This window comes from Leopardus geoffroyi, chromosome A2, assembly GCF_018350155.1.
Source record: "Leopardus geoffroyi isolate Oge1 chromosome A2, O.geoffroyi_Oge1_pat1.0, whole genome shotgun sequence".
NCBI classification, from domain to species: Eukaryota; Metazoa; Chordata; class Mammalia; order Carnivora; family Felidae; genus Leopardus; species Leopardus geoffroyi.
In genome coordinates, this window is record NC_059331.1 from 81,323,776 (window position 1) to 81,341,911 (window position 18,136).

General features: G+C 36.1%; 1 protein-coding gene across 3 annotated transcripts in view; it reads left to right on the forward strand.

Annotated features, from left to right (window-relative positions):
• The window catches only part of RELN (reelin), a 531,804-nt gene that overhangs the window by 328,765 nt on the left and 184,903 nt on the right, over positions 1-18,136 (forward strand). For all 3 annotated transcript variants that reach the window (XM_045494541.1, XM_045494542.1, XM_045494543.1), the window contains exon 12: positions 10,740-10,891. In XM_045494541.1, the coding sequence (XP_045350497.1) occupies positions 10,740-10,891 (152 nt within the window). The remainder of the gene's footprint in view (positions 1-10,739; positions 10,892-18,136) is intronic.

Sequence of the window (18,136 nt, forward strand, 5' to 3'; positions counted from 1 at the left end):
GCTGAAAGCTTTTCTTCTAAGATTGTGAACAAGACAAGTATATCAGCTCTCACTTCTTTTCACGAAACAAAGTATTTGAAATCCTAGCCACACCAATTAGGCAAGAAGAAGAAATAAAAGACATCCAAATTAGAAAGGAAGATGTAAAACTGTTATTGTTTGCATGTGACATGATAGTTTATAGAGAGAGAACCCTAAAGACTCCACCAAAACACTATTAGAACTAATAAATTAATTTAGTCAAGTTGCAGGATATGAAATTAACATTCAGATATCTGTAGCATTTCTATACACTAATAACAAGCTGTCAGAAAAAGAAATTAAGAACACAATCCCATTTACAATTTCATCAAAAAGAATAAAATATCTGGGAATAAATTTAACCAAGGAGGTATAAGGCCTACTCTGAAAACTATAAGACATTGATGAAGGAAATTGAAGAAGACACAAACAAATGGAAAGGTATATACCATGTTCATAGATTGGAAGAAAAATCTTACTGAAATATATATATATTATCCAATCTACAGATTCAGCGCAATCCTCATCAGAATACCTGTGGCATTTTCCACAGAAATAGAATAAAAATCTTAAAATTTTTATTTTAAAAAATACCCCAAATAAATAAAAGCAACCTTGAGAAAGAAGAACAAAGCTGTAAGTTTTTCACTCCCTAATTTCAAACTATACTACAAGCTATAGTGATCAAAACAGTATAGTACTGGCATAAAAATAGGTAGATGCATAGATCAGTGCAGTAGAATAAAGGGCCTAGAAATAAACCCACAATTCTATGGCCAATTAATCTATGACAAAGGAGTAAAAATATGCAATGGAAAAAAGACTGTTCAATTAATGATGTTGAGAAAACTGGACAGCTACATGCAAAAGAATGAAACTGGACCACTTTCTTATACCATGTACAAAAATAAAGTCAAAATGGATTAAAGACTTGAATGTAAGTTTGAAATCATAAAGTTCCTAGAAGAAAACATAAGCACTAAGGTCTTTGACATTGGTCTTAGCAGTATTTTTTGACCAGTCTCCTTTGGCAAGGGCAACAAAGGCTAAAATAAACAGATGGAATTACATCAAACTAAAAGTTCTTGCACAGTATAGGAAGCCATCAACAAAACAAAAAGGCCACCTGCTGAATGGTTGAAGATATTTGCAAATTATATATCCAATAAGAGGTTAATATCCAAAATATAGAATATATAAAGTGTATATATATATATATATATATATATATATATAGAACCTATGCAATTCAATATCAAAAAAACCCAGACAACTCAATAATTATTAAAGTTGTATATTATATATATGGGATTTTGCTGTTACTTTTCTTTCTACATTTGCATGTAATGTACATGATAGAGAATAGAGTCAATAATATAATAACTTTGTATTGAGACATATGGTAACTAGACTAATCATGGGGGTGTTTTCATGATACGTAAAAATATTAAATCACCATGATCTCTACCTGAAGCTAATAGGATATTCTATGTCGATTATACTTATATTAAAGAAACAAAAACCTTTCAGACACAAGGGTTCAGAAAGTTTACTACCCCCCTGAATCCTCTCTGAAAGAACTACTAGAAGATATATTCCTGGAAATTAATCCAAGAGAAATAGGATAGATTCAAGAAAGAGTTTTGATCAAGGAAAAAAAATTAAAGCTTGTAGCTCAGTCTGAGTAAGTATTGATTATTCAAAAGTTTTAACAAAAATTTGGAATTAAAGCCCAGATGACCTCAACATGAGGGGTACAGAGGGAGAGTGACAAGAAGAGAAGGAGAATATGGAAGTAAAATACTGCCAAAGTTCCTAACTTGCTTGGAGTGAGGATACAGATCTGGAATAACTCTTTTTTTTTCTAAGTTTATGTATTTATTTTGAGAGAGAGACCAAGAGAGAGCATGCAGGGGAGTGGCAGAGGGAGAGGGAGTGAGAGAGAGAATCCCACCAGGCTCCATGCAGTTAGTGCGGAGCCTGATGCAGGCTTGAACCCACACACCGTGAGATTACAACCTGAGCTGAAACCAGGAGTCGGAAGCTTAACCGACTGAGCCAGCTAGGCGTCCCTGGGAAACTCTTAATGTTAATAATAATAATAATAATAAAGTTAATAGAAAACTTTACATGTAAATACGTGTGTTGAAAAATTAGATTAGCCAAATATAGGCCATAAAACTTCTAAAGCATCAGTGTAACTTAGGACACAGAGAGACTTAGTCTCATACATGCCAGGAAAGTAACAAAGAAAACAAAAACAGAGTAAATAGAAAACAGAAAGCAATGTGTCAGGAATCAATCTAAACTTATCAGTAACCCAATAAATTTGACTGACTTATATTGATTTATTAAATGATATTTTCAAAGTAAGTTTTTAACAATAAGGTATATATTTGCAATAACACAAGAAATTGAAAATCAAAGTACAGAAATAAATATACCAGGCAAATGCCACGAAAGAAGGAGGAATATTAAAATCAGATATTTGAATCAGATGAAATAAAATTCAAATTTAAGCTTAAAGGGCTAAAAGGGGACATTTTATGCAACAATATATACGGAACACTTGGCACAATGTATCACACATAATAAGCAATCAAAAAACTTAAAAATTAGTTGTTATTCCACCTATACTTGGTGTTGGGAAATGAGGGAAGTGGTGCTCAAAGAAAATTATATTTGAGTTAATTAATGAGATGTAGAAGAAACACAAAGTTGAAGAGGCCAATGAAACCTAAATTAGATTTTCTAAATAAACCAACGAGTGTCATTAAGAAAAAAGACCATATTAGTTTAAATGATAATTGGATATATTTTAAAAGCATGGAAGTGCTAAAATGGATCTGAGTAATCTTGTTGCAAGCTGTTAAAAGACATCTATTACATCTTACTTATTCTGGTTTGCCTTTGAACTGGTCTCTAACATTGCTTTCTGTTTAAGCAAATTGTTTTTATACTTTAAAAATATAAACAGGGGCACTTGGGTAGCATCGACCCTTGATTCTAGCTCAGGTCATGATCTCACGGTTCATGGGTTTGAGCCCCCATCAAGCTCTGTGCTAATAGCTTGGGATTCTCTCTCTCCCTCTCTCTGTCCCTCCCCTGCTCACTCTCTATCTCTCTCTCTCTCTCAAAAATATATAAATAAACATTAAAATGTTTTTAAAATATAAACAGTAAAATTTCAAATAATTAAAAAGTAAGTGCTATATTGTTCTGGAGCTCCTTCATAGAAATTCTAAACCTTTAATTTCCAGGACATTTACACACCATCTTTGCTTTTGGTTTTATCATCCTTGAGTAGGTTAATAGCCCCCCTCCCCCGCCTCTAAACCAGCTGTCTGTGTGAGCATCCAGAATGTAGTGACTGGCTTCCCTTCCAAGATAGCATCTTCTTTATTGAGGTCACAGAGAAAACGAAAATGAAATCGGAATCCTTCCAAATTGATTTAATTTCCGACAGCTTGGTACAACATTGGCCAGTGATTTCTCTGGAAGGTATCAGAGGAGGCTCTTAACACTGAGATGTTTAGATGCTCACTTTTTCGACCTGTCTGTTCTCCACAACCCTTCCTCAGTAGTTCACCTGATAAACACTGGCCACAGGGCACTCCTGAGTATCTAGGAATTTCTGTGAAATAAGAGAACTCTGACACCCCAAGAAGCATGGCTTGGAGTTATCTGTACTCTAAACACATTCAGGAGCATTAGGGAATTGACAACTCCTCAGGCCTATAAAGTATGCTAAGTAGTATAACTATGTATGAATATATTTTGAAATTCAAAAATAGGAAAATGATGGGGCACCTGGGTGGCTCAGTTGGTTGAGCATCTGACTCTTGGTTTTGCCTCAGGTCATGGTCTCATAGTTTGTGAGTTTGAGCCCTGTGTTGGTCTTTGTGCTGACAGCGTAGACCCCTCTCTCTCGAAAATAAATAAATAAACTTAAAAAAAATAGGAAAATGACTAAATATAGTTTGTTTTGGTATATACATAATAAAATATTGTGTGGCTTATTCATAATGAGTTAATAATAGCCTGGAAAATGTGTGCATTACTAATGTAAGTGAAAAAAGGCAGAGCACAAAACCATGTATGTAATATTACAACTATTTGGAAATATACATCTAAAAATATTAGAAATAAAGATACTAAAATATTAATTGTGCTTGTCTCTAGGATAGTGTGGTTATGGGTGCTTTTTTGACACTCTTTTTATTTTCCAATTTTTCAGTAATGAGAATACTGGTATCATAATAGAAAACAAAATGTCTTTTTTTAATCTTCAAAAAATATTTCCAACTGTATTTCTCTATGTGGGTGTCTTCTCCCAGGCCACAGATATCACTTTTGTAGAGTCTTCCTCTAATTATTATTTTATTTTCAGAGAAAGTATGAGTTGCAGAGGGGCAGAGAGAAAGGGAGAGAGAAAGAATACCAAGCAGGCTCCACACTATCAGTGCAGAACCCAACATGGGGATCAAGCCCATGAACCATGAGATCATGACCTGAGCCAAAGTCGGACACTTAACCGACTGAGCCACCCAGTCACCCTGAGTCTTCCTCTAATTAAAAATTAAAAGCAGAGGTGCCTGGGTGGCTCAGTCAGTTAAGTATCCGACTTCAGCTCAGGTCATGATCTCACAGTTTGTGAGTTCGAGCCCCATGTCGGGCTCTGTGCTGACAGCTCAGAGCCTGGAGCCTGCTTCGGATTCTGTGTCTCCCTCCCTCTCTACCCCTCCCCCGCTCATTCTCTGTCTATGTCTCTCTGTCAAAAATTAATAAACATAAAAAAATTAAAAGCAACTAGTGGCAAATACTGCACATGATGGAATACCTAGAATTCCAGTATACCAGCAAGACATAGAAGAGATGCTTGGAGGACAAATTTGCTTTCTCATATTTAATTTTGCTGACTTTTTCAATGGTCAGAGAGAGAGAGCAGTCTTTACTAACCTACTTCCAGTTCCCTCCAACTTCCATTGCTTTTCTACTGCCATTCATACCCCATTAAGATAACTGTTTTATAAAGTTGCTCTGAAGAAGCTCTTTCAAGATATATATTATTTAAAAAAACAGCTTGTCTAAGATTATAGAAAAAATTGAGCACAGACAATGGTTTTCTGAAGTCAGCCATGGCTTAGTCTCTGATAGATGATCTACTATAAAGAAACTAAAATGCGAAGTATTATGTGTTTCAGTGGCATTGCTTGCTAAGTGGATCACACCTACAGCTGATTCAAAATGTCTTTCTTAAAATTGAATGTTATCCAGTAGTGGGTGGGGGGAGGAACAAGAAAAGGCAATATAAACTCAATTAAGCAATTTTATATTGGCTACCTTGTTCCAGAGAAATAGTAGCAAAAATATCTTACATATAACCATTGAACATCAAACCTGTGTATAGACCAACAAGAACAATCTCCATTATGGCCCCTTCAGTGTAAGTTGGTGCTTTTATTAAAAATTGGCTTTAAAATTGTTTAGATTTCTAGGGGCACCTGGGTGGCGCAGTATGTTAAGCGTCCAACTCTTGATTTTAGCTCAGGTCATGATCTCATGGTTAGTGAGTTCAAGCTCTACATCGGGCTCTGTGCTTTGTCAGCACAGATTGTCTCTCTCCCTCTCTCTCTCTGCCACCCTCTCTCTCTCTCTCTCTCTCTCCCCCCCCAGAAATAAATAAATAAATATTAAAAAAATAATAAAATAAAATAATTTAGAATTCTTCAGAATAATTTGAGCACCTTGCATTTTCTTTGTTTTTTTTTATTTTTTTACAGTTATTTTTAATATAATTTATTGTCACATTGGTTTGCATGTAACACCCAGTGCTCATCCCAACAAGTGCCTTCCTCAATGCCCATCACCCACTTTCCCCCCTCTCCCCCACCTCCCCATCAACCCTTAGTTTGTTCTCAGTATTTAAGAGACTCTTATGGTTTGCCCCCCCCCTTAACTTTTTCCCCCTTCCCCTCCCCCATGGTCTTCTGTTGAGAAATTTTTGTTTGTTTTTAAACTATTGAATTGTTTATTTCTCAAACTACAACTCTTCACTGTTATAGTAAATTCCATATTTCAGCACTTCACTAGAAACTTCATGGGATAAAATGACCATTGATTGAATTCTGGGACTATAAAAGGAAAGGATGCCTCCTTTTAAAAACACATTAGGGGAGCATCATCTTATATTTTCTAAAAATTCCTCCCTCTTTCCTACCCAGAAGAATTATGTTCCCTCTGACTTAGAATACGTTTCACAAAAATGCTTACAAAGCTAAAGAAGGATTTTATTTAAGCTTATAATTCAAGGTAAGCAGACTGAAGATAGGTTGGCAGTCTGAGTTAATATTGTATGGAGTGGATCTTGTTTTTTCTTAAGCATGTTCATTTTTATTAAAGCAAAACCCACTTGACCATTTAGATAACAAAATAATAAAGCAAGGGGCCCAGGATATTATAGACAAAAATCATAAACAGTACCAAAGACTCATAGATAGATAAAGTACAATTTTTCTTGCAGCTAAGTATCCCCTTGCTTAAAGATTAAGTAGTAACACTTGCATATTGTACTGCAACTCTGTCCAGGACTGTTTCTCTGCTAATTATCATATGAAAAAATAAAAATACTCATTATAATTTAGAAATTCATTTGTATTGCCTCTTTGCCTTACTCTAAAACAAAGAGCACCACGTTTTACAGGGGGGAGAAAAGGAAACTTAACGCTTATTGAGACTCTGTCATGTCACAGGTAATACATTCTTTTCTCTAAACATCCTCCAGCCTAGGTTATATTTCTGTCTTATTGGTGAGAAAGCTGAGTGCTTTCACCCATTCTGAAGACAATATTCTTTATTAATGTTATTCCAACAAGAGTGTAAATCAACGTAATGCATGTAATAAATACCTAAAACAAAATTGAATTTGAGTGAAATACAGGGGAACCAATCGAAGAAAAGAATATTTGAAATGCAGTGCATGCAGGAAAGCTGTCAAATAGAGCTCATCCTTTACCTTCACCTAAGCTGTCATGGTAGAGGGAAAAACCTACATGCGAAGGTTGAGAAGGCTTCAGTCGAAGTGCACACCTTGCTAGACCTCTCAGGGCTCATACTCAAGATAAACCTCATGAATATAAATGAATGTGGAAGGGTCTTTACCCTTCTATGGCACATCCCTTATTAAATAATAGAGAATTTATCCCAAATAGAGACCTTATGAATATAATGAACTTATTTAACCTCAGAGAATTCGTAGAGATTAAAAAACCTTATGAATTTGGTAAATGTGGGATTTCTTGGCCAGTCTTTATTCTATATCTTAGCTTAAACCTAAAGTCGCCAACTTTAGGTGATCTAATATATTCTGGAAAATACAATAAAACAAATCTTCATAAGTAATGTGAAATGTTTTATTACCTTTAGAGTCTTTTATGCCAATATTTATAAACAAAAAGATGTGTCTGATTAAATTATGGCTTCTATTGCCTGTGTTCATATTCTTACTATTTTTATCAACCTAGAATGAGATAATTTAAGTTTCCATTCTGAATTATAATACACATAAATTGAATGCCTTTCTTCTTTTTTTTGAAAATTATTTTTTTATTGCAAAGAAGATAGTTAAAGTAAAAATCAAAAGTTCTCCCATGCCAACCCCATTTCTCAGAGTTAAAATGTACACACATGTTTTTTCAGAAAATTTTCTGTGACCACACACACACACAAACACACACACACACATCACCTGACAGATCACATTTTGTATACTATATTACAACTTGATTTTTTAAAAACTGACAACATTCTCGAATGTATCTTCTAATTAGTAAATATTAATCATTATTTCAAAAAAAAGATGTACCAGTTTATCTAATTGAACCCCTACTGATAGACAGTATTTTAATGAGATAGTATTTTAATGAAAATTTTTGTATACTTGTTAAAGTATTTTTGAAAGATAAATTTCTAGGCTCAGTGAGTTAAGCATCTGACTCTTGATCTTGACTCAGATCATGATCTCACAGTTCATGAGATGGAGCCCTGCGTCGGGCTCTGCTTGGGATTTTCTGTCTCTCTCTCTCTCTCAAAAATAAATAAATATTAAAAAAAAAAAGAAAGTAAATTTCTAAAAGAGAAAAGGGAAACTAGAGAATCGGATATGTATGGGTACATATACATACATGTATGTATGTAATTTTCATTTTGATAGTTAACTACCAAATTGCCCTTCAAAGAATAGATCTCTTTCTTTTTTTAAGTTTATAAAGGAAATATTTTTTAATTTCAGCTTTCCTCAAGTATCACTGACAAAAAGTTGTGAGAAATGAAAGTGTTCATCGTGGTGATATGTGTATGTGTTGTGAAAGAACTCCCTCCATCCAGTTAATTAACACATTCGTCACCTAACATTTATCTTTTTTGTGTGAAAAGATTTAATTTCTACTCTCTCATATCATTCTTAAAAATATTAAACTATGAGCTGATTAAAACATAATTAATTCTGTTCTCAAAGCACTCCAACATAGGTGATAGAGAGGTTTCCAGCTAAGAAACTTCTTTAAATTATCTTTGCTTACAAAAATATTCCTCATTTTTTGACACAATAGTGGAAAGTCATACTTTAAAAACCTAAATTAAACATCATTGTGACCTTGCTATATCTAAGGAACAGACTTACCTTAAGGCATTTTATTGATTATTACACTTTTTTTTCTGTATTCCAACTTCAACTCACTCTATTATAAATAATAGATATGACTGTATTTATAATAATATAGGGTTGTTTTTTTTTTAGTTAGTCATCAAAGCATAAATATAAATTGCTGTGTTGCAGAGGTGTCTCCCCTGTAGGCAGACGTTCCTTCAAATGCAGTTCACATGCAACCACATTTACCTCAGGAAAACATAATTTAAACCATACAAAAGTAACACTCCTTTTCAGGGAAATTGTCATGCCTTCGAAGATACTGCTAAAACTATACAACTCTTCAAATACCACTCCTGGCCTCAAAGATTTGGATATGTTATAATTTTACTTCATGTAATTATTAAGAAACGGCCGGGGACCATATCATTTTTGTAACTAGAAAAGACCCACAACTTTGCACCCTTACCAATCTGGACTCTGAAGTGCGGGGAGTGGAAGGCTTCCTCTGCGGTCCCTCAAGTGTACTTTGTCTCCAACTAAGCTTGACCCAGTATTTATACAAATTCATAAAAGAATGAGCTTGTGCTACAACAGGCTTCTACTGAATTTTTAATAAATGTAAGATAATTTATTCAAATCACTGACACTCTTACAAAATGATTTTTTAGATTTATCTCTGCTTCTTTCTCTTCAAAGAAGACTAAACTTACCATTTCACTTGATTATAAATATTTGGGTTTCTAAAGAAAATAACTTCACTTTTTATCTGCCAATAGTTAGAATGGGAGAAATAAAGACTAATATAGAGTAAAATTAAATATATTGGACTTTAAAATAAAGATTGAAAAAAAACGTATAGTCTGAACATATCTCACACAGCTCTGTCTGTGGTAGATGTCTTGAAAATAATTCATTTAGATTCATCTAGAAGAGTTACTCATTCACAACTAATAATGAGAAAAAGACTACTAATCTCATTTTTCACTTGAATAGAGAAGGTTCTTTGAGTCCATGACAATTCCATCTTTTCAATTCAATTTTTCACTTTAAAAATAAAGCCTAAAAGGAGTCATCATATGCATCATTTATAACCTTAACTTGCTTTGTGGATCAGTAGGCTGAGTGGTTTAATTGGGATAAATGGAGCAAGTAAAAGACCAATGAACCAGTGTGAAATTTTCTTGTATGAGTCAAGAGAGGTTCGTTGTTAATTTACAGTGGTCCAGCACTATTAAGAGCTGCTTCACAAAGTTATTTTTGAGTTTCTTGAATGATTAATATAACCTGTTAAAAAAAATGGGTATTTCCTAAACATCTTGGTTCTATATATTATAAACTTAAAATGGTTCAATATAATCATCCTGACATAGTACAGTCTTTAGAATTGTAACTACTAAAAAAACAGCAAACTGAGATACAGAAGATCTCAATTTTAGAGCTAAACAGCAGTTGGCCTTAGGCAAGCTGCTTACCTCTGTGTGTCCTAGTTTCCTCCATCCATGGGAAAGTGAGTTGTGTGAATAGCCATGTCCAGATTAGACATGACCAGAAATAAATACTAAGGAGAAATGAGTTTAAAAATATTAGATATTTTTATTCTCCTCTGTATATCTGAATATATATATATATATATTTTGACATGATTTAGTTTAACTCTTTTCTTTTTTGGAAAACTTGCTATACTCTTGCCACTTTTACCACTTCACATTCTATAACTAATTTTTAATGTGCAAAATACAAATGCTTATAATTTTATGATACTGTTTTTTCTGGTTCCTTATTTCCTTAGTTCAAATTTGACCCCCCATCTTGATTCTAAGTACCTTGAGAATAAAGACTATCATGTAGTAGACGTACTATATGTAATACTGATTAAATGTATCCTTCTACAGAAAAATCATAATTGTGATGGTTTAAAATCTGTTCATTACTTAAGATCTGTTGTACCACATCTTTATTTCAGAATCATTAATTACTAAGTAAATGTTCCTCATTAAAAATAAAATGTTATACTCTATAAAGCTTTGACTTAGTGTTCCAACTGTTAATGATTCTCATTTTTTTTAAGGTGGGACATCTTGGGAGCTGTCATTGGTACAGAATGTGGAACAGTAGAATCAGGTTTATCAATGGTCTTCCTCAAAGATGGAGAAAGGAAATTATGCACCCCATATATGGACACCACCGGCTATGGGAACCTGAGGTTTTACTTTGTTATGGGTAGGTACATTTTGAACAGATTTTGTTGACCTAAGGCAGAATCCAGGCCAGCCCCTATTCCTGTGGAAGTAAGATTGTTGTCTAACAACATAAAATGAAATTCATGAAATATGAGTTCTACTGGATGAGCAAAAGCTCACACCAGCTTCAGGCCAGCCCTGCTGGAACCATCCTATAAGAGAACTGGTCCTGGCATGCCTTAATAGGCCTGGAGATAAATGCCTTCACTCCACCTCTCCCTCAGTGGTCATAGCTGAAAAGACAACGGGAGAGAAGCTGAGAACAAATTAACTCCTTTGTCCAAAGCCCCTGGCTTCCCCCAGAAACAATCATCAAAGCAAGTCATTTGTTTCCATGGATATATCATCATTGCATAACTGGTTTTTTTTTTTTTTTGTGGGAAGCCAAGAAACAAGTTTATAATACTTTAATAATACTCTCAACTTTCTAATATGTGGCAAACACCCAGAGAAAGTGTTTAGAAGTTGTGTTTTTTTCCTCCAGATTATTGTAGAACAAATAAGTGCGTAAACATTTAGAAAAACACCCAGGGAAGAATTAGCGCATTGAAATGTGGGACCTCTCAAATGTATCATGTTAGTTACATATTCTCTCGCTGAATGTCCTTCCAGAAATGTGAGTAGGTGTCACATGCCTTCCTTGTTGATTGACTGGAAAAGCACAGGCAACACCTGGAAGTGAAAGAGGAAATAAACATTTACCACCTTTGAACTTACTTGCAAAGATGTCAGTTCATCAGGACAAACAGGCCCCCTGAGTCCAGGCTTCAGCACTGGCTGTTTATTTCTCTCATACATTCCTCGCTTCCCACAGCTCAGAGTGATATGGGAAACTGTAGATTATGTCATGCTCTGAAACACTGGCTGCTTGATGCTACTTCATTTTTAATGATGATCTGTTTGATAACAGGGAAGTTGTGGATATAAAATATGATAATGTCATCTTCATACATTAAGCATAGCCCCACCTAACTCTGAAATGGTTTGTATATTGAAAGACCCAGAGTTCATTTTCTTTACCTAATTAGAATTCAAAGTGGCTCTCATTTTATGAAGAGAGATTCCTGGGAAGCCTTAACCCTCCCTTCAAAAAAGTTGTAATACACATTCAGCATGTCAGTACTTCTAATTTTAAGCATTTAACCTTTTCACCATTTTTCACATAATATATTTGAATTCTTGCTTTTTTTCATAGTAGATTATGCTACATCAATCCAATTCGGTGCCTTTGTAAGACATCATCATGTTTATATAAGTGCCTCTGTAGAAAAGATTTAGTCATCTTTAATTCTTTTGGAAACAAAGCAGATTATTAATGAAGCAATTAAAATAATATTGACAATGAGGAAAAAAACTCATCTGAATGAGCCTAAAATACATTATCCCAAATAAAAGCATCTCCATTTTATTTAAAAAAATTAATGAATTGCGACTGAATATAGAGCACCAAGCTAGGATATGTGGGGAGTACAATTGACGGTAATAGTAGCACCTGAATCTCAGAGGTGCTGATCAGTGAATGAATACATGCAAGTCCCTTAAAACAGTGCCCAATTGGGGTGCTTGGGTGGCTCAGTTGGTTAAGCATTTGACTCTTGATTTAAGCTCAGATCATGATCTCAAGGTTCATGAGTTCAAGCCCCACATGGGGCTCAGTGTTAACAGCACAAAACCTTCTTGGGATTCTCTCTACCCTTCCTTCCCCTCTACCTTTCAAAATGAATAAACTTTTAAAAATGGGTTAAAAAACATTGCTTAATGAAAATAGGTAAGACCAATATACCTTTTTTATATATTTATAAAAATTAGTTAGATCCCTTGCCCACAAGTAACATCTAAAAGTCAGAGATAGACAATTACCATATGATTTCACTCATACGTGGAATTTAAGACACAAATGAGCAAAGGAAAAGGAGACAAAGGAAGAAACAGATTCTTAACTACAGAGAACAAATTGATGGTTAACCAGAGGGGAGGTGAGTGGGCAGATGGGCTAAGTAGGCCATGGGGATTAAGGAGGGCACTTGTCATGATGAGCACCAGGTGTTGTACAGAAGTGTTGAATTACTATATTGTACACCTGAAACTAATTTATCCCTATGTTAACTACACTGAGATTTTAAATAAAATGTTTATTTTATTTATTTATTTTGAGAGAGAGAGAGTTAGAGAACATGAATAGGGGAGGGGCAGAGAGGGAGAGAGAGAATCCCAAGCAGGCTCTTTGCTGTCAGCACAGAGCCCAATGCAGGGCTCAGTATGAACCATGAATTTGTGGCCTGAGCTGAAACCAAGAGTCAGAACCTTAACCAACTGAGCCACCCAGGCGCTCCTGGAATTTAAATTTTTTTTTACAAAAAGAGAAAGAATGTAGGGGCGCCTGGGTAGCTCAGTTGGTTAAGTGTCCGACTTTCGCTTAGGTCATGATCTTATGGTCCATGAGTTCGAGTCCCGCCTCAGGCTCTGTGCTGATAGCTCGGAGCCTGGAGTCTACTTTGAAATCTGTGCCTTCCTCTCTTTCTGCCCCTCCCCCACTCGCACTCTGTGTGTGTCTCTCTATCTCTCTCAAAAATAAATAAACATTAAAAACATTTTTTATTTATTTATTTTTTCAATATATGAAATTTATTGTCAAATTGGTTTCCATACAACACCCAGTGCTCATCCCAAAAGGTGCCCTCCTCAATACCCACCACCCACCCTTCCCTCCCTCCCACCCCCCGTCTAAAAACATTTTTTAAAAAGAGAATGTAATGGGCTATAATGAAATGAAGATGCTATGACAGTGCCAAGGACACTGTAGGTCACTTCAGCTGAGGGATATGAAGAGCAACATTTCATGAGGGAGATGGCATTTGAACTTGTCCTTGAAGAATGGACATAATTTAAACCTTAAGGGATATGAAACTAATAGAACACTGTTCATTATATTTGAATAAAACCTTTAAACACACAAAAAAATTATAATTTACACCTAAGGAATATGCAAAAGGAAGATAATAGTTCTCTCAAAAAATAGGGAAATAAGGGACATTTTATTTTCTACAAAAATTGTAATATAAAAAAATCTGTCCTTACACTTCTGCCATTATATGAATGGGATAGTTTAGAGTCATATTTAAAAATGAAGAGTTAAGAATATTTTTATTTTTTTTTATTTTTTTTATTGATTCAAGTACCAATTTATTTTTTTTTCAATATATGAAGTTATTGACAAATTGGTTTCCATACAACACCCAGTGCTCATCCCAAAAGGTGCCCTCCTCAATACCCATCACCCACCCTCCCCTCCCTCCCACCCCCCCATCAACCCTCAGTTTGTTCTCAGTTTTTTGTTTTGTTTTTTTTTTTTTTTTAAATATTTATTTTTGAGAGAGAGACGAAGTATGAGCACATGTGCACAGGGGAGGGGTAGAAAGGGAGAGAGACAATCTTTTTTTAAAATTTTTTTTTCAACGTTTTTTTTTTATTTTATTTTTGGGACAGAGAGAGACAGAGCATGAACGGGGGAGGGGCAGAGAGAGAGGGAGACACAGAATCGGAAACAGGCTCCAGGCTCTGAGCCATCAGCCCAGAGCCTGACGCGGGGCTCGAACTCCCCGACCGGGAGATAGTGACCTGGCTGAAGTCAGACGCTTAACCGACTGCGCCACCCAGGCGCCCCAGTTTGTTCTCAGTTTTTAAGAGTCTCTTATGCTTTGGCTCTCTCCCACTCTAACCTCTTTTTTTTTTTCCTTCCCCTCCCCCATGGGTTTCTGTTAAGTTTCTCAGGATCCACATAAGAGGGAAACCATATGGTATCTGTCTTTCTCTGTATGGCTTATTTCACTTAGCATCACACTCTCCAGTTCCATCCATGTTTCTACAAAGGGCCATATTTCATTCTTTCTCATTGCCACGTAGTACTCCATTGTGTATATAAACCACAATTTCTTTCTCCATTCATCAGTTGATGGACATTTAGGCTCTTTCCATAATTTGGCTATTGTTGAGAGTGCTGCTATAAACATTGGGGTACAAGTGCCCCTATGCATCAGTACTCCTGTATCCCTTGGGTAAATTCCTAGCAGTGCTACTGCTGGGTCATAGGGTAGGTCTATTTTTAATTTTTTGAGGAACCTCCACACTGTTTTCCAGAGCGGCTGCATCAGTTTGCATTCCCACCAACAGTGCAAGAGGGTTCCCGTTTCTCCACATCCTCGCCAGCATCTACAGTCTCCTGATTTGTTCATTTTAGCCACTCTGACTGGCGTGAGGTGATATCTGAGTGTGGTTTTGGTTTGTATTTCCCTGATGAGGAGCGACATTGAGCATCTTTTCATGTGCCTGTTGGCCATCCGGATGTCTTCTTTAGAGAAGTGTCTATTCATGTTTTCTGCCCATTTCTTCACTGGGTTATTTGTTTTTCGGGTGTGGAGTTTGGTGAGCTCTTTATAGATTTTGGATACTAGCCCTTTGTCCGATATGTCATTTGCAAATATCTTTTCCCATTCTGTTGGTTGTCTTTTAGTTTTGTTGGTTGTTTCCTTTGCTGTACAGAAGCTTTTTATCTTCATAAGGTCCCAGTAGTTCATTTTTGCTTTTAATTCCCTTGCCTTTGGGGATGTGTCAGGTAAGAAATTGCTGTGGCTGAGGTCAGAGAGGTCTTTTCCTGCTTTCTCCTCTAGGGTTTTGATGGTTTCCTGTCTCACACTCAGGTCCTTTATCCATTTTGAGTTTATTTTTGTGAATGGTGTGAGAAAGTGGTCTAGTTTCAATCTTCTGCATGTTGCTGTCCAGTTCTCCCAGCACCATTTGTTAAAGAGAATGTCTTTTTCCATTGGATATTCTTTCCTGCTTTGTCAAAGATGAGTTGGCCATACGTTTGTGGGTCTAGTTCTGGGGTTTCTATTCTATTCCATTGGTCTATGTGTCTGTTTTTGTGCCAATACCATGCTGTCTTGATGATGACAGCTTTGTGGTAGAGGCTAAAGTCTGGGATTGAGATGCCTCCTGCTTTGGTCATCTTCTTCAAAATTACTTTGCCTATTCAGGGCCTTTTGTGGTTCCGTATGAATTTTAGGATTGCTTGTTCTAGTTTCGAGAAGAATGCTGGTGCCATTTTGATTGGGATTGCATTGAATGTGTAGATAGCTTTGGGTAGTATTGACATTTTGACAATATTTATTCTTCCAATCCATGAGCACGGAACGTTTTTCCATTTCTTTATATCTTCTTCAATTTCCTTCATAAGCTTTCTATAGTTTTCAGCATACAGATCTTTTACATCTTTGGTTAGATTTATTCCTAGGTATTTTATGCTTCTTGGTGCAATTGTGAATGGGATCCGTTTCTTTATTTGTCTTTCTGTTGCTTCATTATTAGTGTATAAGAATGCAACTGATTTCTGTACATTGATTTTGTATCCTGCAACTTTGCTAAATTCATGTATCAGCAGACTTCTGGTGGAGTCTATCAGATTTTTCATGTATAATATCATGTCATCTGCAAAAAGTGAAAGCTTAACTTCATCTTTGCCAATTTTGATGCCTTTGATTTCCTTTTGTTGTCTGATTGCTGATGCTAGAACTTCCAACACTATGTTAAACAACAGCAGTGAGGTGGACATCCCTGTCGTGTTCCGGATCTCAGGGAAATAGCTCTCAGTTTTTCCCCGTTGAGGATGATGTTAGCTGTGGGCTTCTCATAAATGGTTTTTATGATCTTTAAGTATGTTCTTTCTATCCCGACTTTCTCGAGGGTTTTTATTAAGAAAGGTTGCTGAATTTTGTCAAAGGCCTTTTCTGCATCGATTGACAGAATCATATGGTTCTTATCTTTTCTTTTATTAACGTGATGTATCACATTGATTGATTTGTGAATGTTGAACCAGCCCTGCATCCCAGGAATGAATCCCACTTGATCATGGTGAATAATTCTTTTTATATGCTGTTGAATTCGATTTGCTACTATCTTATTGAGAATTTTTGCATCCATATTCATCGGGGATATTGGCCTGTAGTTCTCTTTTTTTACTGGGTCTCTGTCTGGTTTAGGAATCAAAGTAATGCTGGCTTCATAGAATGAGTCTGGAAGTTTTCCTTCCCTTTCTATTTTTTGGAAGAGCTTGAGAAGGATAGGTATTATCTCTGCTTTAAACGTCTGGTAGAACTCCCCTGGGAAGCCATCTGGTCCTGGACTCTTATTTGTTGGGAGATTTTTGATGACTGATTCAATTTCTTCGCTGGTTATGGGTCTGTTCAAGCTTTCTATTTCCTCCTTATTGAGTTTTGGAAGCGTGTGGGTGTTTAGGAATTTGTCCATTTCTTCCAGGTTGTCCAGTTTGTTGGCATATAATTTTTCATAGTGTTCCCTGATAATTGCTTGTATCTCTGAGGAATTGGTTGCAATAATTCAATTTTCATTCATGATTTTATCTATTTGGGTCATCTCCCTTTTCTTTTTTTTTTTTTTTTTTTTTTTAAGTTTATTTATTTTTGGGACAGAGAGAGACAGAGCATGAACGGGGGAGGGGCAGAGAGAGAGGGAGACACAGGATTGGAAACAGGCTCCAGGCTCTGAGCCATCAGCCCAGAGCCCGACGCGGGGCTCGAACTCACGGACCGCGAGATCGTGACCTGGCTGAAGTCGGACGCTTAACTGACTGCGCCACCCAGGCGCCCCTCCCTTTTCTTTTTTTTTTTTTTTTTTTAATTTTTTTTTTTCAACGTTTATTTATTTTTGGGACAGAGAGAGACAGAGCATGAACGGGGGAGGGGCAGAGAGAGAGGGAGACACAGAATCGGAAACAGGCTCCAGGCTCTGAGCCATCAGCTCAGAGCCCGACGCGGGGTTCGAACTCACGGACCGCGAGATCGTGACCTGGCTGAAGTTGGACGCTTAACCGACTGCGCCACCCAGGCGCCTCTCCCTTTTCTTTTTAAGAAGCCTGGCTAGAGGTTTATCAATTTTATTTTTTCAAAAAACCAACTCTTGGTTTCGTTGATCTGCTCTACAGTGTTTTTAAATTCTATATTGTTTATTTCTGTTCTGATCTTTATTATTTCTCTTCTTCTGCTGGATTTAGGCTATCTTTGCTGTTCTGCTTCTGCTTCCTTTAGGTGTGCTGTTAGATTTTGTATTTTGGATTTTTCTTGTTTTTTGAGATAGGCCTGGATTGCAATGTATTTTCCTCTCAGGACTGCCTTCGCTGCATCCCAAAGCATTTGGATTGTTGTATTTTCAT